At 41.5% G+C, this 27,518-nt stretch overlaps 1 protein-coding gene across 1 annotated transcript in view; it reads left to right on the plus strand.

The window, feature by feature from the left end:
- Positions 1-609: 609 nt before the first annotated feature.
- Positions 610-27,518, plus strand: part of LOC126278251 (uncharacterized) — a 34,263-nt gene continuing 7,354 nt past the window's right edge. The window contains exons 1-4 of the mRNA XM_049978245.1: positions 610-773; positions 19,366-19,518; positions 20,956-21,108; positions 25,328-25,480. Of these exons, the coding sequence (XP_049834202.1) occupies positions 768-773; positions 19,366-19,518; positions 20,956-21,108; positions 25,328-25,480 (465 nt within the window). The 5' untranslated portion in view covers positions 610-767. The remainder of the gene's footprint in view (positions 774-19,365; positions 19,519-20,955; positions 21,109-25,327; positions 25,481-27,518) is intronic.

Here is a 27,518-nt window from a genome sequence, read left to right on the forward strand (position 1 = left end):
GTCGACGAGGCTACTGACGTTTATGGCTGAACTCTCTAAGTCTACAAAAATGTACGGGAGACAGTAGAAAAAGTTTCACATTACACAGCTTAGAAATGTGGTTCATTGTGTAATGCAATTCCAAAATGTAATATGATGGTAGCGTTAGGCCTCAGACTGTGGTCATACTCAAGTACGCATAGCAAGTGTGTGTTTTTGTGTGAGTCACATATGAAAGGAATTTTTCCGTAAAAGATTTGCCATTACAGTATTACGAAAGCAGAAAATGGTAGTAGCACCGGCAAATATCTAGACTGTTTATGAATTTTTTCGAGTTTAGATACAGAAAATAATTAGTTACCCAATTTTTCACAAAGAACTAGAATGACAATGTTAAAAATGCAATAAAAATTTACTATGTTGTTGCTGGAGTTAATTACATTTTAATTAGATGACTCCAAAAATGCAAAAATATTGTCCAAGAAGACGGAGTGCTAAAATCAGTTTCACAAAAGCCTAATAATCCGGGCGCTAGTCATTAGCAATATTCGCTGCTTAGCATCGGTCCCAGTCCAGGCTCACAACAATGAAAATATCGCACAAAGTGGCGCTGCCGTTGCTTAGCAATTGTCTGCTTTGAGAGGTGAAGTTATCGAGACGTGTATCGGTGTTGTTTGAGAGGAATATAGTGATTAAAAAGTTTGCCGCAGATCTTCGCAAACAGAGGTTAATTTAGAGTTTGGAAGAAGGTTAACTGTTGAAGAAAAGCAGACTTGCGAGGTAGAAGAATGGAGGTAAGTCACCCATACATATCCAGCCATTATAATACGTCCACGCTGAAATTTGATGCTGTAGGCAAAACCTGAAGAGCTTCTGCTGCTGTACCCTAAACGTTCTAATCAGAATAAGATACAGTGTGAATCCGAGCAACACAAAAAATATTACGGAGGATTTTTACGGCTATTTTCTGAGTATTTTGGCTGGGAGGCTGGTGTGAATCGTGAATCACTCTACTTCGACAACTATGATCCGCAGGCCACTTTACGTTGTATGGTGGAGAGTGCTTCAGCATTTTGCACATGCTATGGCGGAAGGTCTCCTGTTAACAAACCATCTTACAGACTCCAATTACTCTGAATTCCGAATCTCTGTTATTTTATGGGACCTGTATGGGAGGAAGTAATATGCTGCCCAACTACTTTCGATACTTACGCTCTTAGAATTTCTACAGTAACCTCTTTGTGGGGCACAACGGCCTCTTGTGCTGTCTGCGACTTGCGTATGTAGGTTGAGCATATCCTAACGTTATAGCGCCTACTCAACGATCTTTTGACGAAATGCCCCCCATTCATTGAATTCTTCTCAATCTCGTCAATTTCTCGAACCAGACAAACGGCCCAGACTGATCTGTAATCCTTAAGAATCGGTCTAACAAGATTTTTGCAACCCACATTTTTCGTGAACGAGTTCCATTTTCCTAAGTCTTTTCCAGTGAACCCCAGCCTGGAATCTTCTTTTCCTAGAATTAGTTTTATGTGATCCTTTTGCCTTAGATCGCTTCGGACAGTTAATCCCAGATATTTGATCGAAGTCGCTGTTTCCAAGGATTTGTCGCCAATGGCGTAATCGAACAGTAACGAATTTCTTCGCCTATTTATACGCATTGTGTTATAAATCACTTAGTTCTTAAGGCGCTGCCAGTCTCTGTACTACTAATCGACTCTCCTCAGACATTTCCTCATTTCGCTCACAGTCTTCTGACGTTGTGGCCTTCCTATAGCCAACAGACTCTCCTGCATGTAGCCTCAGTGAGCTTCTGACGCTATCCACCGAGTCGTTCAAGATCCATGGTTGCAGAAGACTCTTATACAGATTTTCTTTCACAAAAAGGTCGCAATGCTTGAGTGTAATCCATTTTCCACAATTCTATAACATGCTGACATGACTCTACCCGACGACCACTCTTGAGTAAGGGATTGGCTTGCGCTCGTTTTCCAATCGCTTGGTACCCTCAATAGTTTCAGCGACCTATGATGAACTGGTACTTTAAGGGGTGCGAGTAATCTGTGTAGAATGTCGCACTATCTCATGTGGCCCCACTGTGTTTACTCTGATGTGCGATTTAAGTTAATTTCCTATTTGGTGAACACTTGTTTCAAAACTAGTTCTTCGGCATTTGTGCGATGATTGTAAGGAGCAATGGTTATACGATCTTTAGTGCTCAAACTTTTTCTGAAAATCAAATCCAGCGAGACGGCCCTCTCTTCATTGTCGTCTATTTTTGGGCCTGTATGGCTAAAGCAGCGACTGGTTAGAAGATTTCGATTATTTATGGGATCTTGCGGTGAACTCACACTTCTTTAGTGGAGTAACTTTTACTGTGGTCTTAGCATGGACCTGTTGAGTTTCACCAAACTGACAAAGCGAGCGACGGATACTTCTTCGATAAATCACGTGAAACTAGTTTCGGCAGTCCACAGCGTAGATGCAGTAATCGAAAATGCACGCTGTTAAATTTTAACTTCATCGCAGGCCTGTGGATGTTCCTCCAAACAGCTGTAAATAATGCTTCCGAAGGAAATAGGTCTGTTAAATGGTTCAGCTGCAACCCTCCGAACTACCGGCATCGTAGATAAATCCTTCGCCATTTATGCTACGCAACCAGATCGCCTTGTATCCACTGTCAACAATATTAATTTTTTTTTAGTATTAGGACAGTTCGATTGAGAGCTGTTTTATGTTGGTAGTAGAACTAAAGTAGTAGAACTAAAGTAGTAAAACAAATATTCCAATTAAATAATGAGTTTAGTAAAACAAGCATCCGAATTAAATAACGAGTTTTGTCAGTTCGTCCGAACCTGTTTGCCTGATTACGATTAAGTCTTTTTTTGCTGAGTACACAAGAAGATGGAAGTGAATTAAAATACATTGTTACATGCATCTTAAAAGAATTCTTAGAAAATAATTAAAAAGAATCCCAGTTATTGAATCATTTTCGCTATTGCCTCAGATTACCAGAATTTACTGTTCTATTACTTAGAACCATACATTATGGGGGACAGAAATGAAGTGATTCGTAGTGACAGCGTTCATACTGAATGTCATTATCAGCTTAGCATTAACATTACAACTGAAGTTTTTCGAAACTTTTACAATGGTTTACATGTTCAGTAAAGTATGTAACGTAACTCTTTTTAGGCGTTAGAAAGTCAAGAGACTGCATCATGCGTGTCCGAACAATGTCGCCACCGGATGAAACGTAATAATCTTGCTCCTTTCCGCAGCATTTTGTATCTAAGTGAGAGATATAAGATGATAATTCAGATTTTAGAAACTTATTTGCATGTTCTTGAAACCACGATCTTCAGTGTTCTTATTCGGACACAACGATACATCAGTCACAAGAAGAGTGCAACATGAATGCATTTAATTAAATGTTCTTAAGTCTGGTATGCAGATACATTTCAAGGTGTACGCTTCATGGTTACCGAATTTCCTGATGCTGCTGCGGCTGCACATAGATTTCTGTTGTAACATTGACAACTATTTACAGTAAGCGAAACTGGCAGTTATTTTGCAAATCTCAAGTGTCTGATCATGAGATATTTACTATTGGATAATTTACTGAAATTTTTGAATAATGCAGTGAAGTAAACTGTTTAGCGTTGTTGATCATGGGAAACATTCATTAGTTGATGGAGACAACCTTAACCCCGAGAAGACGGATGGGTATGGATGCTAACTTTGGCCAATTTAATCTAAGACGCATTTCTAATTCTATTTACTCTTCATCTCTAAACAAAAATGACCGATTTTAGTAAGCTTCAAGAAGGAAGTAGATGATGTAAACTTGATTATTTGGACGAAAACTACCGATTAAGGCTCCAAAACTTTACCACCTGATTTCTAGGGCTATGTTGCAGCTTGGCCTATGCTGTAAAGCTTTAGATAACAGAAGAGGAAACTTGATTTTGCAGTCTCGTCGTCTTCCGGATTGGAAAAGATGAACCATTAAATGGATAATAAACTTTGCAGGTGAACAATTCTAGTTTTTCTTAAGTGGCTAAAGGAAATGATTTTATTTTCCAGTGAGATCGCTGAATGACTGTGTGAGTATCTGGAGACGTATAAAACTCCAGTGCGTTAACCATTCCTCCAACACATCCTACTCTTCCTTCTCGTGCATGCCGGCCGCGGTGGTCTCGCGGTTCTAGGCGCTCAGTCCGGTACCGCGCCACTGCTACGGTCGCAGGTTCGAATCCTGCCTGGGGCACGGATGTGTGTGCTGTCCTTAAGTTAGTTAGGTTTAATTTGTTCTAAGTTCTAAGCGCCTGATGACCACAGATGTTAAGTCGCATAGTGCTCAGAGCCATTTGAACCAACCTTCTCGTGCATAGCACTAGACATACGTCGTTGCTCGTTAAGAAAACGGATCTGGACTCCGGGGCATTACATACATTTGTCACATCTATCCCCTTTTTCTCTTGAGTTCGTTAATCAGATGAAATTGCTGGTTGTGCTCTTATGCCAGGTGATTCAAGAAGAAAGAATAGATTTCAGTTGTTTATTACACATTGCGTATGTCACTGGATAGAGGAAGTTTCAAAGTTTTGAGCAACATGGCTACTGCAACACAAGAGAAATCGTTTGTGTATTGGAATTTGGGTGAAATCAGTCCATTGTCTACGTCTTACGTGCATTTCGCCACCGACACAGCAAGAACCCATCTCTACATATGCAGTTTTATGACTGGCATACAAAATTCTTGGAAATTGGTTGCATACGCACAGGGAACAGCAGTGGTCGGCGACGCGGGTGTGATGAAAAAGTCGAGCGTATCTGAGATGCGTTCACACAGAGCCCCCGGAAGTCCACTAGACGGGAAGGACAGAAATTTAAAGTTCCTCAAACAACGGTATGGCGTGTTCTGGAACGGCGTCTGCATGTATAGCCTTACAAGTTGCAGTTGCTTCAGCAATTGTGTCCCGGCGACCATGACAGAAGGTACTAATTTAACATTTCATTTCTCTAGAGTATGGCATAGGACATTTTTCCCGAACGACTCAACCTTTCAGACGAATCGATGTTTCATCTATCTGCTAAAGTAAATCGCCATAATGTAACAATTTGGGGATCGCTATATCCTAACGTCATCTTCGAACACCAGCAATGAACATGTTTTGCTTCGTTTCTGTTCGGGATGTTTATAAACCGTCTCTTAATGCGAAGGAAACTGTGACAGGAATGTCATAGCTGAACACGATGCAAAATTGGTTGTTTCCTCAACTTCAAGAAGATTCGAATGACCATATTTTTATGCATGACGGTTCCAGTCTCATTTTCACCTTAAGATGCAGCGTTTTTTTAAGAACGCCATCCTACAACGCTCGACAGGAAGAGTTGAACAACAAGATCTTGTTCATTTCTTTTGGCCTCCACCTCGAGAATTAGTTCTCTGGAGGTGCATAAAAGAAAGATTCTTCGTCCCAGCTATGGCAGCTACTCGTCAACAACTGATAAATTATTGAAGTTGTCGCTTCAGCAAACAGTGACTTGCTGATTCGTGTATGGAATGAAATGGACTACCATTTCGATGTTTCTCGAGGAACGCATGGCACTCATGGTGAGTGTATGGCATAGCGTCTGTGTGAACATTAAGTTTTCATACTTCCTCTATCTAGTGACGTGCATAAAGTGTTCTGTACTTCATAGTTCGTCTGTAATAAACAACTGAAATCTGTTGTTGCTTTATGATTCAACCTGTACGTTCAGCTTTCAAATCGGCTTTAATCAGTGCAGAGTAGGCAAAGTGTAATGTGAAGAAGACGTTAGCAGGACAGGCAAGACACAATGGGGCCTTTATTTTGCGGTAGTTTTATTGTTATTATTATTATTATTATTTGGCTTGGGGTTACTCAGCCATAATGCAAACAACTTGGTTCAAATACAGTGAAGCGCCAAAGAAACTGGTATAGGCGTGCGTATGCAAATACAGAGACACATAAACGAGCAGAATACGGCGCTGCGCTCTCAACGCCTATATAAGACAAAAAGTGTCTGGCGCAGTTGTTAGATCGGTTACTGCTGCTAGAATTTCAGGTTATGAAGATTTAAGTGAGTTTGAACGTGGTGTCATAGTTAGCGCATTAGCGATGGAACACAGCATCTCCGAGGTAGCGATGAAGTGGGGATTTTCCCGTACGACTATTTCACGAGTGTACGGTGAATTTCAGGAAATCGGTAAAACATCAAATCTGCGACATTGCTGCGATCGGAAAAAGATCCTCCAAGAACGGGACAAACGACGATTGAAAAGAATCGTTCAACGTGACAGAGGTGCAACCCTTCCACAAATTTCAGCAGATTTCAATGCTGGACTATCAACAATTTCAGCGTGCGAACCATTCAACGATACATCATTGATATGGACTTTCGGAGACGAAGGTCCACTCGTGTATCCTTGAAGACTACACGACACAAAACTTGGCGCCTAGGCTGGGCCAGTCAACACCGACATTCGAATTTTGATGACTAGAAACATGTTGTCTGGTCGGACGAGTCTCGTTTCAAATTTTATCGAGCGGATGGTCGTGACAACCTCATGAATCCATGGACTCTGTATGTCAGCAGAGGACTGTTCAAGCTGGAGGAGGCTCTGAAATGGTGTGAGGTGTGTGCAGTTAGAATGATATGCGACCCCTGATACGTCTAAATACGACTCTGACGGGTGACACGTACGTAAGCGGCCTGTCTGTTTACCTGTATCCATTCATGTCCATTGTGCATTCCGACGGACTTGGGCAATTCCAGCAAGACAATGCGACACCCCACATGCCCAGAATTGCTACAGAGTGGCTCCAGGAACAGTCTTCTGAGTTTAAACACTTCCGCTGGCCACAAACACCCCAGACATGAACGTTATTGAGAATATATGGGTTCCCTTTCAACGTGTTGTTCAGAAGAGATCTCCACCCTCTCGCACTCTTACTGGGTTATGGACAGTCTGGACAGTCCTGCAGGATTCACGGTGTCGATTCCCTCCAGCACTGCTTCAGGCATTAGTCAATTCCATGGCAGGTCTGCGTGCTCGCGGGAGCCCTACACGATGTTAGGCCGGTGTACCAGTTTCTTTCGCTCTTCAATGTATAAACTCATATATGCAAAGAAAGCAGGGTATAAATAATTTGTACAATGGCTATTTCACATTGGTTCAATTCATATAGATAAGGAATCTAGAGATATCATTCATAGACAGAATGTAATGCAGGTTTGTTAATCCTCGCTGGCCGGAGTGACTGAGCGGTTCTAGGCGCTTCAGTTTGGAACCGCGCGACCGCTACGGTCGCAGGTTCGAATCCTGCCTCGAGCATGGATGTGTGTGATGTCCTTAGGCTAGTTAGGTTTAAGTAGTTCTAGGTTCAAGGGGACTTATGACCTCAGATGTTAAGTCCCATAGGGCTCAGAGCCATTTGAACCATTTGTTAATCCTCCTCGGTCCTAAGCTTAGAGTTTGTGAAAGAAAATAATGGTTATCAATGATTTGCTCTGGGACCAAACAAGACCGAAACATCAAATTAAAAAAAAAACCACTCTTGTTACTCTACATGGTGCCTTTTATTGGCGCGTGTAGCACATAGTTTACATCACAAATCAATCTCCCTTCTCATCCTGGTAATGATACATTTTCACGGATTACTTTGATGGATTCTATTTATAAACTGACACCTGAAATGTATGAATATATTAATGTAAGTACCGCAAAACGTTAGTTAGTTATTATATATGAAAATACTGTCAGAAAACTGTTCAAGTTATTATATATGAAAATACTGTTAGAAAACTGTTCATTCCAGGGCCTTCAAAAATGAAATTATACATTATATGGCCGGCTATGTGACATCTAATAAATACTGGACTACACTTCTAACTGACACAAAGAAGTGATGCTATTTTACAATATAATCATTAGAACTCTGCAAACAACCCTCGGAACGTTTCACTGGTCCCTCGACTATAGAAATCAGATCCTCGGTCGCGGAGCCATTCCGGAACCGCTGTGTAAATTTCTTCGTCGTCGCAAAATATGTGATGGCTATGAAGCAGTTCGTCGATACCTTCGCATTGTCGTCTATGGTAGACGTCGAAGTCGATGGCGCTCCTTCCAGACCAGCATCACCCACCTCTGTACGGCCTTGCTCAAATTTCCGGCACCACTTCCCTGTGCCTGGATACGACAGTGCATTTGGTCCATATACTACCAGAGTTCATGATTAATCTGTGTGCAATTGAGACGTTTTGCCCACTACAATCGTATTGTAACGAATAATTCAGCTTTGGAGTTCGTATCCTGTTGCTGTGTCACTTCGCTCTCACACTGTGAGGCACCTGTTATCCGTAACACAGTTGAACTACGTCTGCATGACACCCAGTGCACCTACTGTCCTCTCACAACGCGTAACTCTTGTTGCGCAATCGTCTTAGGGTGAGGCGATACGTGTCACATACTCTTTAAAGTCACTACGTGTATGCGCCTGTCTGCTGTTACTTAAGGAATTCCAAAAACAGTTCATTTTTTCTCTGTAACAAAAACATGTTTTGTGTTGAGGGCACTACACAAATGTGTGTTCCTTACAATTAGGCAACGCAAATCAGAATCAATTTTTATGGGTTTTATTCAAGATTTCAGGTAGACACATTGCATGGAACATCCTTGCTGTTGCTATTGGGACAGGATTTGGTGTTCTGAAGCGTTTCCTCACTGGAAATGCGTCTCCTTCGCCATCATTTTCTGTATCTCATTCTTCGCTACCTTCCACGTCTTGTAATGTCCATTGGGAATGTGAAAATACAAGTCGTAAACTCAGTGCTACATCGATGAATGGTAATGGTAATGTTACAGGGAAACAAATAATTTTTTTCTCTAAATAGCGTGCGTATTATTAGCATTTAAAATGTATTCTTAAGACACTCCAGTTAAAGTTATTAAAAACAATAAGAAATTATCTCAATTTTTCTAAACTGCGATAACACACGTATTAGCAGCTTGCAGAAACGAAAATAAATGTTGAACAGGCATCACGTGGCGTAAAGTACAAGCTACATTCAAGGACAACGAGTTTAGTTAATTTGCTAAGAAGAAAAAATAAAATATTTTGATGTAGCATACATGTGTCATGAGAACTGAGGAACATATTTGAGGACTCGAATGGCAAAAAACGAGCACTTCTTGAAATAGTAATTTTCAGTTTCACAGGTTTTGTAGTAAAAAACTTTTCTACACTACTGGCCATTAAAATTGCTACTCCACGAAGATGACGTGCTACAGACGCGAAATTTAACCGATAGGAAGAAAATGCTGTGATACGCAAACGATTAGCTTTTTAGAGCATTCACACAAGGTTGGTGCCGGTGGCGACACCTACAACGTGCTGACATGACGAAAGTTTCCAACCGATTTCTCATACATAAACAGCAGTTAACCGGCGTTGCCTGGTGAAACGTTGTTGTGATGCCTCGTATAAGGAGGAGAAATGCGTACCATCACGTTTCCGACTTTGATAATGGTCGGATTGTAGCCTTTCGCGACTGCGGTTTATCGTATCGTGACATTTCTGCTCGCTTTGTTCGAAATCCAATGACTGTTAGCAGAATATGGAATCGGTGGGTTCAGAAGGGTAATACAGTACGCCGTGCTGAATCTCAAAGGCCTTCCTTGTATCACTAGCAGTCGAGATAACAGTCATCTTATCCGCATGGCTGTAAAGGTTCGTGCAGCCACGTCTCGATCCCTGAGTCAACAGATAGGGACGTTTGCAAGACAACAACCATCTGCACGGAAGTTCGACGACGTTTGCAGCAGCAAGGACTATCAGCTTGGAGACCATGGCTGCGGTTACCCTTGACGCTGCAGCACAGACAGGAGCGCCTGCGATGGTGTACTCAACGACGAACGTGGGTGCATAAATGGCAAAACGTCATTTTTTCGGATGAATTCAGGTTCTGTTTACAGCATCATGATGGTCGCATCCGTGTTTGGTTTGGCGACATCGCGGTGAGCGCACATTGAAAGCGTGTATTCGTGATCATCATACTGACATACTACCCGACCTGATGGTATGGGGCGCCATTGGATACGCGTCTCGGTCACCTCTTGCTCGCATTGACGGCACTTTGAACAGTGGACGTTACATTTCAGATGTGTTACGACCCGTGGCTCTACCCTTCATTCGATCCCTGTGAAACCCTACATTTCAGCAGGATAATGCACGATCGCATGTTGCAGGTCCTGTACGGACCTTTCTGGACACAGAAAATGTTCGACTGCTACCCTGGCCAGCACATTCTCCAGATCTCTCACAAATTGAAAACGTCTGGTCAATGGTGGCCGAGCAACTGGCTCGTCACAATACGCCAGTCACTACTCTTGATGAACTGTGGTATCGTGTTGAAGCTGCATGGGCAGCTGTACCTGCACACGCCGTCCAATCTCTGTTTGACTCAACGCCCAGACGTATCAAGGCCGTTATTACGGCCAGAGGTGTTTGTTCTGGGTACTGATTTCTCAGAATCTATGCACCCAAATTGCGTGAAAATGTAATCATATGACAGTTCTCGTATAATGTTTGTCTGGTAATATGTTTGTCCAATGAATACCCGTTCATCATCGGCATTTCTTCTTAGTGTAGCAATTTTAATGGCCAGTAGTGAATTTTTCGAAGTAATAGTTCGCATACAGCGAATTGGTTACATCTTCTTCTATTTCCTAATAGTCGTACAAATGGTTATCCTTGATACCTACCACAAGTAAGTGGGTAGGATTAACTATGGTTGATACTAATTAGTACCAAGGTTGGTATCAGCTTCCTGCTCGTCGAAAATTCTCGAAGCAGGGGGACTTAATTATTGGCTGGATCGCAGTGTCGGATTGGCTTTACGGTCGGTTTCCATACCCTTTGTCTTGTAAGCCAATCGTACCTGAGCCTGTGCCTACGGAAGGGAGATTCTCGTATCTCTTCGCCTATACTGCAATGTTTCTCGTAAAATTCCTGTTATTTGAATATTCAGTGTACTGTTCCATTTTAGATTTTACTCGGATTCTAATACGCTTTTTGAGTCCGGCACTGCAGCAGGTTCTCGATCCCCGCATGAATATCAAATATAAAAGCCTCTCGAATCGCTATCGCTTCCGCAATAAAAATTGAACAAATGGGGACGGAGAAAGTTGGTTGGAATATTTCACCTTCGGGACAAGAACTACACCTTCTACTGCAGAAGTCTCTTTAAAGAGAAAGCTGTCAGTATAAACGTGAACAACGTGCGTCAATAAAGATTAATGTAAGTACTGAAACATGAACTTATTGTGTTTTCCTAAAACTGTAATGGTAAATATGGAGATTTCCAACTGATATCGGAATGAAGTTTCAGATGGGCCTATGGAGGTAACTGTTTGAACTGAGTGGTAGATGTTGTACACTGAGTGTAATGCTTTCACCAGTAGATGGTAAAGGCTCCTCATTTCCGAAGTAGGCCTTTAAGGGCGGAAGACGGTCATTTTCGTAGGAGGGCAATCAATCTACTCTCAGGCTGCTGCCTCTTTTGGTAAATAAATTATCCCGACAACTACTGACGTCGAAAATACGGCGGAGATTCAATATCTTCCACTAGTAAGGCTCTCGTCAAAGTCGATCACGTTCCTCCAGTCATACCCACATGCATGGATATTGTCCTGTGTCAGGTTTATGACACCCAGGATTATCACAGTTGCGATGTAAGAAGCATCCATAATCGATGGCAAAGGGGACGAAGAGAGTGTTCGGGTCCACAACCCACAAAGTTCCAACTACAGGTCTCATTCTGTTACCTTTCTTTTATTTCAAGAGGTATGTTAAGCGCTTATCAAATAACATACCTGAAAATTTCACTTCAGTCACCAGCGTCAAGGAGAAGCTTTCTAATAAATGGTTGAACTAGTCGATCGTACCCTTCTGCAGCTGAAGAGAATTACAGAAGGTGTCTCAGTCAAATTGTTAGGTCGTTAGCACTCAACCAGCGGGTTTATGCGTAAATGGCTCGTGAAGTTGGGGCAAGAGATTTAATCTCGATACGTAGAAAATAAGGTACAAACTGGAGAGTTTCATCCTCTGATGTAATGATGTTGTCCATATCTCGTGCGCGTATTTAAAACGGAAGGCGACCAGGAGTTGAGCATTGAGGCAGTTCTCTTGTGGATCTATGAATAATTTGTCCTGGAATCTTTCGCACATGATTATCTACTTTAGAAAAGTTAGAATGCCAAACGCAAAATCCTCTTGCCTATTACTGAATGCACAAAAAATTTCAGAGTGCTGAATAGAAGTACTCTCTAGTGCTTTCAACCCTATAGAAACCCAAACTGGGCTTCTGAAAGTAAATTCTCGAATTCCAAGCAGCACTTCAGACGGGGCACTTCCGACACACCCCGACAACGGGAAGGACATGTAGAGGGTTACAATTCCAGGCATAGCTTTAGGTTAGGGCGCTGGAACTATTCTTTGAATTGTTCAGTAATGAAGCAGAATGTAATCCAGGTGTCGATAAATGTTCGTAGAAATGTCGTCAAAGCATGACTTGGTAGAACAAAGAGTAGATAAGAAATATACTTCATTCCAAGGACTGAGTTCGTCGAGGACTTCACGATTTACTTTATCTCCCTCAGCAAAGATGGTGATCTTGTGAAATGGTCAAATAATTTTTTATACTGGGAGAATAGCGGGACTCATGGCGCAAGAGAAAGCCTAGTTGTCAGGCACAACTTCTAACACGCTATCTTCCATTTCTGCCTGCTCCGGTTTCGAGTTACGACTTCTGACATTCCTTGTTGTTCTCCACAGGTCAGACAGCCTGATATCTCTGTTCATCGATTCACAAAAATATGTCCATTACGGTGTTTTTATTTTTTCAAAAACCTCTTGATTTTAGCATCTGTCTGTCAGTAATACAGGAAATCTTTCCACGATGAGGAGATCTTAATACTTCCGAAGTGTTAGTCAAAGTTCGGCAGTCATTTGTGAACTTCCGTATTTCGCCATACAACGGAGTTTGCAACCTGTAACGCAGTCTCATGTCGCTTTTGGGATACAGAAGTCTGTTAATACTTTCACGAATGTGTAGCAAAATACGTGCGTTGGGTCCGTTTCTGCTACTTCGGCAACCGTATCTTCGATTTTTTTTTGAAACAGTTAGCTTTGCTGTTGTTCGAAAGGTTGTTAGGAAAGAATTTCACACCTCTTGCCGTCACATCTATTGTCAAAGTAATATGAAAATGACATGAACCTAATACGTCATCAGTATCGACAGAGTAGAGACATTTGCAGTTGGCGGCGAGTGTTACACAAGGTCCTGAACAGAGCCACTTTTTTTGGGGAAGAGGACTGTGAAGTGACTATCTTCCATTACACTAAGTGAGCTTTGTCCTGGGTTTCCGTACACGAATTTCCCTGAATAGTGATGTGAGCCCTGAAATCCCCACACACCACCAGAGGCGGCTTGGATTGCAACAACAGTTTTTTCCACTCTGCTTCACCTATCACCGGATAACAGGGTGAATAATGCAGATTATAATTTAATACATGCTACCGAAATCCCTGCAGTCCTGCTGTCGAAGAACCATTGTGTTCTTCCGAAACGGAACTTGTTTCTGCAGCAGGACAGCGACACCACCTTTACTATATGGACCTTGGATATGACTTTGGCTCTCTTCTCTACGACGACACGCAGAGTCTTAGATGGTATTTTTGTGCAGATGAGGCATAAATGATTATGATACTTTGTGCTTTTACATCCCAATGAACTATTTTTTATGGATGTGTATGTTCTATTCACCTTGCCACATTGGCATGGCTTCCGTTCCAAAGCAGTACCATAGATGCTAACATGTTGAAGGAATTTGTGGATAGGGTGGATTAATACGTAGGGTGGGTCACTAATTATTGCCACCAAGAATAACTCCGAAAGTATGCCAGCAGCTCAAATGTATGTGGGAACAATACTGTATGGGACTAAGAGGACCATAATAAGACTTTTTTTTTTTTTTTTTTTTTTTTTTTTTTTTGATAGATAGGGTCGCTTCAGAGATATGAAGGTCATTGAAGGTCAACGAAGGTCACAAAGGTGGCATGAACGTCCATTTACAGCAGGTGTTAGAAGTGATGGCCATTCGTATCAATGCAGTCCTGCACTATTCTTATCATGGATTGAGTGGTATTCCTCATCACATCGGCACTTATCGAAGCACATGCTCTGACAATTCTCTCTAGCATATATTCAGGGATAGTTGGAACGTCTTTGTAAACAATGTATTTTATGAATCCCCACAAGAAAATGTCCAGAGGCATCAAGTCTGGTGAACGAGCCGGCCACGACACATCTCCTCCGCGTCCAATCCAACCATTTGGGAATTGTCTCTGCAACTCATTTCTAGCTATCAGCGAAGAATGTGCCGGACAGCCATCGTATTCTTTTCCTTGTTATCAAGGTATTTCCTCCAATAACAGACCTAATGTTTCTTGCAGGAATGTGGTGTACTTCCTACCATTAAGATTTCCTTTGATGAAATAGGGACCTATAATTCTGTCCTCCAAAATCCCTCACCATACATTCACTGACAACGGTTTTTGGTGTGCAACTTGCCGTAGCCAACAAGGATTTTCAGCTGCCCAATAATGCATGTTATGAAAATTAACATTTCTATGGTTCGTGAATGTAGCCTTGTCAGTAAATAAGATCACATTAATAAATGTGTCATACCTCTGAAGTTGAGCTCATTGGCAAAATTCAATGCGACCGATACAATCAGTATCAGTTAATTCTTGGTGGAGACTGATATGGTAAGGATGATATTTCTGGCGATGCAGAACACGAACAACACTACTCTGGCTCATGCCTGATTCCCTTCTGATTTGACGCGAACTAACACAAGGATCTCGAACCACAGTGGCAAGAGTACCAATTTCCGTTTCATCGTTAGTAACTTTCCTTTGCCGGATATGTTTCCGATGCGTTAAAGGTCCAGTTGTTCTCAATTTGTCATACACGTATTTAGATGTACGACGTGTAGGGTGAGCACATTGGGGATATCTTTCAGCATACAAGTCTCTAGCTGTCACTAAATTTCGTTGGCATTCTCCGTAATTGAGAAGCATATCGACTATTTCTTCGAAGGCATACATCATTCACATTCGCCTGATTCGACGATACTAGTCTTACCGTTTCTGTTAGTGTTGTATTGCGAAATCGTCGAATGGTGTTTACATGTGAATGGCACGTTAGATGGATACGCCGTACTTGGCGACTATCTATTATTTCCAGAATGAGATTTTCACTCTGCAGCGGAGTGTGCGCTGATATGAAACTTCCTAGCAGATTAAAACTGTGTGCCTGACCGAGACTCGAACTCGGGACCTTTGCCTTTCGCGGGCAAGTGCTCTACCATCTGAGCTACCGAAGCACGACTCACCCCCCATCCTCACAGCTTTACTACTGCCAGTATCTCGTCTCCTACCTTCCAAACTTTACAGAAGCTCTCCTTTGATATACGAGAGAGAATTGTCAGATCATGTGCTTCGATAGGTGTCGAAGTGATAAGGAATACCACTCAATCGATGAAAAGAAGATTGCAGTACTGCATTGATACCAATGGTCATCACTTCGAACACCTTCCGTAAATGGACGTTCATGCCACCTTTCTGACGTGTGTCCACCTTCAAAGACCTTACTGTTAACACATCATTGGATTCGTCCCGATAACTTCTGTTAGAAAATAAGTATCGAATTATAACATCCCATTAAAAAACAAAAACAAAGTTGACCCTCATCTCCCTGACGCGACCCCACCTAGCAACAAAAAACCAACGTCATATTATGGCCCCCGCTCCCGCATGCAACATTCGTCCCACAATCTTTTGAGCTACTATCATATTTTCTGAGTTATTCTAGGTGGGAAAGTTAGTGACTCATCCTGTATAGTTATTGTAGAGGTCTAGTAGCATTTTAACTACTTTCAGGCGTAGCAGACTGAATGAGCGGTTAAATGGCGTTTTATCATTAATAAAGGTAGCCTTTCTGTATTGGTACTATGAGCCTCTGAAAGAGAGGAGAGATTCCTCAGTAGTCGGTCTAATTACTCATAAGGAAACAGGAATCGTGTTGAACAGCATAGTGAAACTATAATCGTAGCGAAATAAAGACAAATTCAGTCTCATATATTTAATAAAAATGCAGTAGACTACTAATTCAAGATTTGGTTAAACAATAAGTTCTTCCCTTAAATTGGGTGAGCTTTGCCCCCCGCTGGGCCTTCTGTACACAAATTTCTTGCCTGTCTAGTCTTAAATCCCCACTGAGCACCACAGGTGGTTCAAGTTGGAGCAACAGTCCGTTCCACTCAGCTTTGCGTACCTCACTTGTGGGGAAGCAATATCCCGCCAACAGCGTGGACAATACAAAACGTTATTTAATTTGTTCTATTATAATCTGTAGTCCTTGGTAAGGGAGCTGATGTGTGCATCCGAAACATTAACTTCTTTCCGCAGCAGGATGGCGACACCTCCTTTGCACTTGGGTCTGTCCAAGGAACATTTGATACGCCTGCCTAGTCTGAACTACTTTTCGGAAATAAGCTACAGATATTTCTTGTAGATGATGTTGGCTAATCCAATGTTCCACTCAAGGTTGCCGAAGACATTGATACGAAATAATACTTACAAAAACCATTTCTTATGTCTCCCTTTTCCAACTCTACTTTGATAGGGGACTGTACCTCAGCTGTTAATACGAGGCTGCGGATATTATCTATGAGTTGATTGAATCTGCCAACCGTCGTGAACGTCCTGAATACTACAGGTGTGACATCTTCGCTACCTCTGTCTTACGACATGGCAAGGTAGTCACCCGCTTTGCCTGGGATAAATGACGTGGGAGGATAGTGGGCTAGCCTCCATTGTGTTTCATAACTCCTCATGTGATGGAGCACAAAACTAATTCGAAAACATCTGTATACCCGCACTGTACGACACTGCGCTTGACCATATTCCCACAGAACATGAAGCATTGTACGAAATTTATAATGCATTATTTGCTTTACGTTTGGAAAAAATACGTCTATTAACACAGATTTTACAGTTTCAAGAGATTTTTCCAACACACTGAGGCATCGGTCAAGTCCTTGTCAGATCCAGCCGTCAAAAAATCTCAACATTCTGAATGCTATGTAGTGCACGTTTGGGGCGGCCTCATAGCTGGCTGGATGTGCAGCCTCTGGATCGCGCGTATCGTGATTTTGTTTTGCCTTCGCAGGTGCTACGTTGCATCTTGTGCTGTTGGTGTCTTCCCTGCAGGAAGAAAACGAAGAAAACTAAGAAACCGACACCGACACCTTATGTGGAGCGCTACACAAGTAGAAAAGAGTGGAAGAAAGATCTTGATGCTGGAATAATGGATCTGAACATGGTGAGCAACTCCAAGATGTATCAAAAACGCCACAGTGATGTTAAAGCATTATCGAAATTAGTAACAATGATTACTCTAGTAGCATAATTTGTTCTTTTAACTTCCCAGTGTTTTTCAGTATCCGAACTATTTGTTTAAGTTTTATGGTTTATATTAAATCTTAAATTTGAGCTTACGAACATCCACACATTTTATATGATTGCATCTAATTCTGGAGAACTGTCGCTAGACTTTATTTGATGTCTATACGCTCTCAACACTAATAAAAAATCGATAAGATAGCTGTAATTATCACATTGAAATTTCCAGATATAGTTCCTTCTTTTATGCGCTTCAAATATTGTGTTTATTGTATAATGTCATGTTCATCTGAACACTCAAGTAGACGTTCTCCATGTTGTTGGTGATTCACTGTGGAAATCTCTCAGCTCTACTCCATCCATAATCACTTCCCACTAAGAGGTTCATATCTCACATTACGATTATATTACGTCGTTAGAAAGAAATTATATTTTCATAGCTAATGAACCTATATTGAAAGGAGGAGCGTCGTATTATCTAGTAGAAAGATTTTTCTTATAACAGGACAAATACTAACAATTAAAGAAGTCTGTATAAATAAAATAAGGGATGTATTATTAATAATTGAAAATGATATAATGTCTGTTCACTTTTTTTATTAATTTCCGTGGCAAAATTATCATAAATATAGATTTACAATGGATATCGTGTTGAACATATTTGGCTTCAGTTGCCCATAAAGGCTTTACATATCCACTGACAAGCCAGAACATATGAGACCTACCTAATAGCCGGTATGTCTTGCTTCGACAAGGATAACAGCACTGACGCATCGTGGCAACGGAGCAATAACACATTGGTAGGTTACACCAGGGAGCTGTCACAACATTTACACACGCAAGTCACCTAATTCCCCTGAATTCCGGGGAGGGTGGCCATGAACTCTGTCCTCACGGTTAATCACATCCTAGCTGAATTCGAAAGGGGTCAGATCTAGCGGGTTGGGGTGCAACACATCAGCTGGAACTCACCACTGTGTTCGACAGATCACTCCGTCACACTCCTGTCCTTGTGACATGGCGTATTGTCTTGCTGAAAAATCCCACAGCTGTCGGGAAACGTGGTCTGCAACCAGTGTACGATTCTCCTGGCCGTCTTGGTGACTATCACGAGCTCCACTGAACCCACCGATGCCCACGTGAATGTTGCCCATGAGCTCTTAACTCAGAGGACTATGAATTGGCGTCCTCCCATCGGCGTGATGAAGAAGGTAGTGGGATTCATAGGCCCATGATATGCTCTGCCACTATGCCAACGTCCAGTGTCGATGGTAACGTTCCCATGTCGGGTGCTAACTTCAGTTTAGTAAACAAAACATCCTCAAAGACGTTGTACACACCCTGGGCCAGATATGTAGCATTACGGTTTTAGAACATGAGTCTCTTGACTGGTTTCATTCTTCTTCATGGACTAATTTTTTATGTCTTATGTTTATCACACTGCATCGGCAATAATCTGCTTCATATATTCTAACCTTTGCATTTACACAAAAGTTTTGCTTTCAGGTGGCCGTTAACTAGTTTAGGATTTCTTAGCAGCAGTCCCATTAACCTGCATCCCACCCTGTTGAGCTTGTTCCATTAAAGGCTTAACACACCTTTTCACTCTTCTACCTCTCATTTCTCTACTTCATTTGATTTTTAATGTATAACAGGCACCTACAGCACCATGTAACAAATTCTTTAAACTTTACGATTATGGACTGTCTACGTGATATAAAATCTTTTCATGTGTAGTAAGTCGAATCTCTAGAACATTCCTATTTGTTGGCTATGTACCATGCTATGTGAGTCACTAATGGTAAAAACAAACCACCCACAGTTTATGGAGTACGGACGCTTCAGAGAGAGGAGGGAGCCAGAGTATCCGTCCATCTTCGAGATCTTTCCCTGTCAACCGACTCCAGGTCCTTCCTCTCGCATCAAGAAAGAAGAGAGTAATATGGACGATACTCGGAAGGACGGCCGTGCAGAGGTGAGCAAACATCAGTACTACCATGTATGCATCGCAGAATCAGTCACTCTTCCAGCTAAATTTTTATACGTAGTATTAAGTAAGGAACTCACTTTATTTTAATCTATTAATACGAAACAGCGCTGGTTCCAATATTCTAAAATAAATGTAATATACAACGGAGTGAAAATAAGCTTCCGTTGTAAAGTTACCAAGGATTCGGAATATACCACCCCTTTGAAACACAAGCTATAGACGCAGGTTAACAGTTGATTCAGTCTTCCATGATTTCCCATGTGCCTTCGACATGTTATCTCAAGCGTCCAGTACACGATGTATGACCATACGAATTGTTAATTGAATACCTGGGCATAAAACTAACCACTGCCATAAACCGAAATGGGTATATGCTGTAGGTAATAAGGCGCCGAGAGCAGACATCGATTTCTGTTCAGTAGTTGGAGTAAAAATACACACGATACCAAAGCGACGTTATGTGGATACAGTTCCAGTGCTTGTGGCCCCTTATCAATGCGACTTGCAGAATAAGATTTAGAAACATGAAGAGTAGTTGATAAGAGAATACTCAACCAGACCAAACCATACGAAGTTATGAGTAGAATGTGAGGGCTCTTAAACAAAAGCTGACGATATTGTCGTAGTGTCTTCCAGAATCGGAATCCGTGGTAGACTGGACGGCGTCATAGAGCTTTATACGTACGTTTATGTGACGATGAGAGGAACGGGTGAGAGAAATTAGGGTGGTAACAGAGAGTATTATAAATATAAATGGAGGTTCTCATTAGCAAATTTTCTTGTTTACAATTGCCTGCGTATTTTACTATGTACTTGCTGTACTTCTACTCCTGCTGTGCTGTCGCAATTAGTAAACAAAGGAGCATCACAAACGCTACATACAAAACGGATCACAGACAAATCCAGGTATTTTTCGAATCATATGTCTATTGACTTGTTTCGTTTTTCTTCATGTGTTAATCATTTTATATCTTCCTGTGTACTACACAGTCTGTGGGCAACAATCTGCTTGTTGTATACTTAAATGTGCGTATCTTCACATTTTTCCCCTTTCAAATGCGTGGTTACTTTTTGTATACTTAAATGTGCGTATCTTCACATTTTTCCACTTTCAAATGCGTGGTTTATTATTACTATATGCTTTATCATTAGTCGTTTCGACCAGCCCTGATTCTGTTGAGCGTGTCCCATTAAAACATTCTGTCAGCTTTTCTTTTGTGTGCCTTTCAGTTCTCTGTCTGATATAATTTTTGACAAACTTCTAAAGCATCACATTTCACATTGATTATTAGCCACAATTATGGTCTGCTTAATTAATATTCCATCTGTTTAACGAAGCTAAGGCAGTTGTCTAAAGTTTCCTTCTATTAGACATATGGTATCCTAGCTGAATAAGCGATAGTAAAATCAAACCATCTACAGGGCCATGCTGTTGGGCGCGTCAAGAAGAGGAAGGCAGCCGAAGAAATACCACCGTCTGATGACGGCGAGCGCAAACGCACCGAGCAGCGTCGCCGTCGCCGCAAGAGACGTGAGAATAAACTGGTCTCCACGCAGCACGAGGGCCCTGATGGGGTAAGTCAGCGTCATTACTGCCACGAAGGGCAAGCAGGGAGAGACGGACAGACAGGATGAGAGCTAAGAAACAACAGCTACTTCTTAAACTGCACGCACCGCAGAATCAGCCATTCTACCAGATCATGTCTATCGAGAATTTCTGACGCTGCAGACATGTCCCCTCGACTGTAAATTCAGGAAGGACAATATAAGGGATTCTCTTTATTACAATCAAATAATAGATTGGTTACAAGATGATGAGGTAAATCTTGGGTCGTACGGATAGTTATAACTGTGGGATAGCAAGGTTCGATATACAATATCCACGGCTTCGGAATATAGCACTCGTGTGAAATACAGCAGCTTCAAACAGCTTCATATGCACGAATTATAGATCTGCAGCTGTGCGAGTCACAACTGACCATTGAGTACTGCCAGTCGGAGACACATCCGTCCATCAGTACTGCAGGTTCGAGGTAATGGTGTAATACTATCAGACGGCTTTCAGTTTCGACTAATACACTACAGATGCGGCGCGGGTTCGAAATGTGAAATGGCTGGTAATGAAACCGTTTGACTCGTTGTAAACGCAAGTATGCCGATAACGGTTTTATATAATTTATGCAAAAACTGAGAACGGCAATCCGATTGGCGGACGTGAATTTAACTGAGGACATTCTGATTTCGAGTATGTGCCTTAACGAACCATCCTCTCCATCTGCGTAAATTTTATGGTGGAAAAACTACCTTTGTTCAGCCTGTCTATTACAGCCACATGAAATGTTGCCTATGTATTAGACCTGAGAGTTGGACTGCTCCAGTGATTGGATCAGCAAAAGGCGAGCTTAAGTACCTCTAGCTCCAAGCTGATTGCGTCCTTAGCTATTTGCTAGCAAAGAAAGAGGAAGTTAGCTACACGGTAACCATAGACCGTGGTGTTATATAGTCGTCCAGTCAGTCCGAAACTGAGCAGAAATACCAGGGCCAGGACCTATCACATCAAAGAGTAAACTGCCTTGTACGTAACTATAGGTATAAGTGATATTAGCCCAAACTATTAGCGGAACTGAACACTTGAGTAGGGTATACAGGTACGAAACCGCAAGATGGAAATCAATGACGCCCCAAATACCATCAATGACACTTATGAGGAAGTAAGGAACTAATAAATCACTCGGAAACTCTTTCACAATTCAGCGATTTATGCCTTCAAGAAATTAATGACACATCTAACATAGATGCTAGAAACGAAATGACTACCATAACATAGCAAAAGACTTGGTAAGACTTGGTCAAAGTTAGACTTCATGTACATTCCAACTGTATTAATGAAATCCCCTGTGACTGACACAAATGGCACAACGAGAACAACCTCAAGGATTTTAAAACAGACCTGACACATGAAGACAATCAGTTATACTTTCGTGCGTTCTTTTCTGGTTTCTTACAACTCAATCAACAATTCTTTACGTGATGAGATAGGCATGACTTTGCAACTACATAACTTATCCGGAGTATTTGTGTGAAATAGTAGGATCAGCTTGTAGAGCACACGCGATATCAGTGACACAAATCCTGAAAAAGTGTTACTGCCTCTCACTGGAGAGAATCAGGGATGGTCCAGGAGTGTTGGTTTAGGTTCTGATGAGTTACTTGGAGGACGAAACTGGATGTCATCCCATCTGTATGTCCACGTCATCCGCGATCAGGATAAATACTGAAGATTTAGCACCTAAAGATACTAGTTAAGAGCAAGGCAAGGTACACAGGTATAAATGGCTCTAATATAATAAGTGTGAACTGACAAAATTGTTCTGCGTTAATAGCCTTAGAGCAATTATAGGGGCTCTGATTCTACAAAGGAACAGTGTGAAAATCTACTGTGTGTAACTAAATACTTCCAATATAAGGAGTAATGTATTTTCAAGGCAACTTACAAACAGATTCACTTTTAATTGAAAGTAGTACTTAACTATGATTGCACAATATTCTGCATAATAATTTAAAAATAAATTACGTTTTCGTTAGGAAACTCCCTTTGGGAAGTTACGACGAAGCCATCGACATACTTCTGTGGAAGTCAGAAGTATTTGCGCCGGGTGAACTTACCGATAAACAAATGCTTCCTATATAATCAAATGGGTTTAATTGAAGGTATTGGGCAGCGCAAAAATTAATAAATCGAGTTTATTTAAAAAAAAATTTGGTCCTAACGGTGTTATAAGAGGATAAAGTAGGGAGTTGAAGATATTACGGAATGAAACAATGGTCACTATAAGACTCTATATATTACTCTTCGCTACATATGTCTTGTTAAACGCCAGCGCACAAGGACAGGAATCAATTATGTTCATTAAGTGTTAACGTAGGTTATAGTATAATAAAAGTAGCCATACTTGGCAAAGATTGGTTAATGAGATTGGGGAAACAATCAAGTTCGCAAAAGTTGCACAGTGCTTCCCGAATATTAATCATATACGAAAGAAGTACAGAAATACTCGTGTTTGCAACCACTGTATTTACTGAGTATATATTGTGTTCTAGGTTGCCAGTAAACTCAATTGAGCTGAAAAGATGGAAGTCATAATGGCAATCGGAAATTTTTACATACGTCCTGTAACGCGGTTAGTGGACGCCGCTGTCGCTCACCATACTTAGCGTTACCTGTGGCCGCGGGCGGCTGCCGTAGTGGCTGGTGCACTCTCATTCATCTGACCTGTACTGAAGACTGCGCTCCCTGAGAGCTGAAACTCTATGCACCTCTTTCAACTGATGTGTCCGCTGCCGAGTCTCTGATGGAAGATTGCTCTACAGAGCGCTCCCAATAAGGATCAGAAATTTTATTTGCTTGTCGGAGTGTGCGTGTTTACGCATAATCAATGACTGTTATTCTCCAGAGTACTAAGCAATCAGATTCCTAAAACAGTACAAAAATCTCCTTCCCTATTAAGCTTAATATAATAAATCAGTCGTGAGGTTCATTGAGCTAGAGCTCAGAAACAGGCAACTTTGAACACCATCTGTCCTGTATCACGTTTAGCCAATCAGGCCTTCTCCATGTAGACACATGCTAGTTCTGTTCTTCCACTCCATAATTTATTTACTTTATCCTGTGTTAACTGCTCTACTGTTTGTTAGCAGAGTCAACAACAGTTCAGTTAGCTTCGCAGCAGCCTGACATCCAGATGGTCTCTCCTTCTACTTCAATCTAAAGACCACTGTCGTAAGCCTAGCAGTTCCAAAAACATGAGCTTCCTGCAGGAAGCAGAGAATTACAATAACGCACACCCTGAAGCTGCTACCTCACGATATGCCTCCTCTGAGCCGTGGACACGCCAAGTTAAAACGTACACATCAGCTTTCTATCGCTAACGATGCAAACAAGAAAAGTGCCTCTGCCGTGTTGCTCACGCCACATGAAGTATACTGTGGTCTGATATCGACACACACTCCCTTCTTCTGGTGGCCTGTGTTCAACGTGTAGTCAGCAAGATTTCCAGCTACACATTTAAACAATCGCCCAGAGACAGGAAGTAAATGGAAATGTAGTATTAGATATGACAATCACTGAAGTTAGTTTCAGAAAAAACTCCTATTTCTAGCTGGGAACTGATTTAGATTCTCTGGATTTATGAAGTTACAGGTGTTTGATTATGGCATCAGACAGGGTTTACAAAAACGTTCACACAAAATCCTGTTTTTAGTTACATGCTAAATTTACTATGCATTTTGGTGTACATAAGTACGTGCCGTACTGTTGTAAGTAAAAGACAAAAAACCTTCGCAAACGTTACGTTCAAAACAGACCACGATAAATGTCTCATGTGGTTAAATCTATCAGTTTGATGGCTGGTTCCATTCTTCTGCGTGAGCTAAACTCTTTGTCCTCTTGCACGTTATGCTCTGCTTCGACAGTAAATTATTTCTTATATTCCAACCTATGCACATCTTCTCAGCTTTTTGTTTCAAGTGCCTGCGTCACTATTCATGGATGCGTTATAGATAGTCGTGTCAATCTACCACTAATCATCGTCCTTTCATTCTTGTATGCCCCAGTTCTCTATCTTATTTAAAACCTCAGTTTTTAACTGAAATCTTCTTATAACCTACATTTAAGAGCTGCTAATTTAATATATAATCTGTTTAAGAATGCTAAGTATGGTGTCTAAAGTTTTATGTATGAATGACAGGTGCCATCCTAGCTAAGTAAGTAACGATAGGATCAAACTACCCACAGGTCCACGTCATTGGGCGCTTCAAAATAAATATGGTCGTAGAAGAAAATTCACCAGTCAAGGTCCAAGACAACGACCTGAATTCTCAAAGTGAGATTCGCTCGAAGGAAGAAGAGATGGTACTGGTAGATGCAGCGCAGGAGGGCCCAGCTGAGGTAAGTCAGCATCATTACTGACATTAGAGTAAGTATGAGGATATGGTCAAATGGTTCAAATGTCTCTGAGCACTATGGGACTCAACTGCTGTGGTCATTAGTCCCCTAGACCTTAGAACTACTTAAACCTAACTAACCTAAGGACATCACACACATCCATGCCCGAGGCGGGATTCGAACCTGCGACCGTAGCACGGTTCCGGACTGCGCGCCTAGAACCGCGAGACCACCGCGGCCGCCGAGGATATGGTCTGACAGTTTGTGAGCGATGAGGAAACAGTTACTTCTCTGATTATAAACACTGCTGAAATGACCACTTAGGCAAATTACATCAGTCGAAAAAATCTCATGATTTGCACTGGTATCTCCATGACTGTAAAATGCAATTGTCCCTCACGTTTACGTAAAGTATTAACAGACACATACACGATATTAGGATAATAATACCAGCAATCGTTGATTCGAAGACCCTAATGTAAATATAAGGCTCAACTCAGGGAATGTAAGATTCCATTGTAAAACTGTCACGGGAAATATCCCTGGCGTTACAGATGGCGGCCTATATCGATTTCGTCTCCATCAACTGTAGAACTCTACCGTGACTGGTCTCAGCAGTCTGAGAGACATCTGTTTATCAGTATTGCACGTACCAGGCAACAGTGTAATATCAGCAGCTGAAATTCAGTTTGCGACAAAGTCGTAATCGACTTTGTGCAACTTACGGTATTTTCCGTGTAATACCATTTATGATTGGCTTGTCTCTCACAGAGACGTAAGACTTCGCCAAAATATCCTACTGAATCATAGCTGAAAAATTATACTGATTGATACTGAAGATAAGAATGCCTGGCTTCAGTGCGATTGCTGCCGTTTTCATTTGTTATCAAGAATAGCGGAAGTTCTTTAGATGGTTCTCAGAAATGCAAATCTGGACCACAGTAGCATACACTCGTCTGGTCAGTCGCACCTTAAACAGTCACATTAGCGCAAAGAAATATCACAATCAAAGGCAAAACTTCGCACGCACTTATATACAAATAACTGCAATTAGGCAAACCTCTTAGTGGAGAAGAGCATTTCCGAGTGCTACGAACGAGTCAGCGGGTGTGAAATCAAGAGCTGGAAATAACTGACGGCATGAATACCCCGAAAGAACTTTTGAAGCGCTATGAAACGGTTATACCAGTTACACCACTTCAACACTGTTGTCTACAAGAAGGTAATATCTAACACGGACAGCTGAAATGCAATAATTACTACATCTAGTAAGTTCGCTTGATAACGGTTCTTGCGTCTGAACTTTTAAAACAACTGAGCAGGATAAAGTCGGCCTCATAAACATTCCAACTGTATTTGTAAATGATCATCTTACCCCAACAGAGACGTCACACTAGAACATTGTCATCTCTCTCTTTCAACACTGCTTACACAATAAGAACCACTGATCAATTTCGAGGAGAGACTTATTCTCTGTTACGATCCTTCTTCGAATGTTGAAACAAACGGGATATTGTAAAAGGATTCTCAATTCACTTGATGGTAAATGCACTGGCACAAGTTGTGAGAAAGTGTTACTGTCCGTCATTGGGCGAATCATAGATTTCACAGGAGTCTCCATGCAGTTTCTACTAGAGATAAAATGAGGAATAAACTGGAAGCCATACCATCTGTATCCCTACCACATCCTCAATGGATGTTAGTCTATAGAGCGGACTTCCTATATTTTCTACAAACACACACTGCTTTCGAATTGAGTTGTTTAGTTACGGCTAGTACAATTGTGAGGATCATACTCTGTTCCAGACTGAGCAACAAGTTCGTGGTAAATCCTATTAATTTTGACTCGACGAATTAAAAAACATTTGCTCTGACACAGCTGTCGTGGATTGACAGGAAGTTTACTCATGGATGGAGATCAACAGAGAAGCGTGTGTGATACAGCAGCACTTCTCACCTTACATGTAGCACAGACGCACCGTAATCACTCAAAGCACGTATCTACTTCCGAAAATTTAAAGCGTGTAGCCATTAGCTACTC

Source organism: Schistocerca gregaria, chromosome 6 (genome assembly GCF_023897955.1).
Source record: "Schistocerca gregaria isolate iqSchGreg1 chromosome 6, iqSchGreg1.2, whole genome shotgun sequence".
NCBI lineage: Eukaryota > Metazoa > Arthropoda > Insecta > Orthoptera > Acrididae > Schistocerca > Schistocerca gregaria.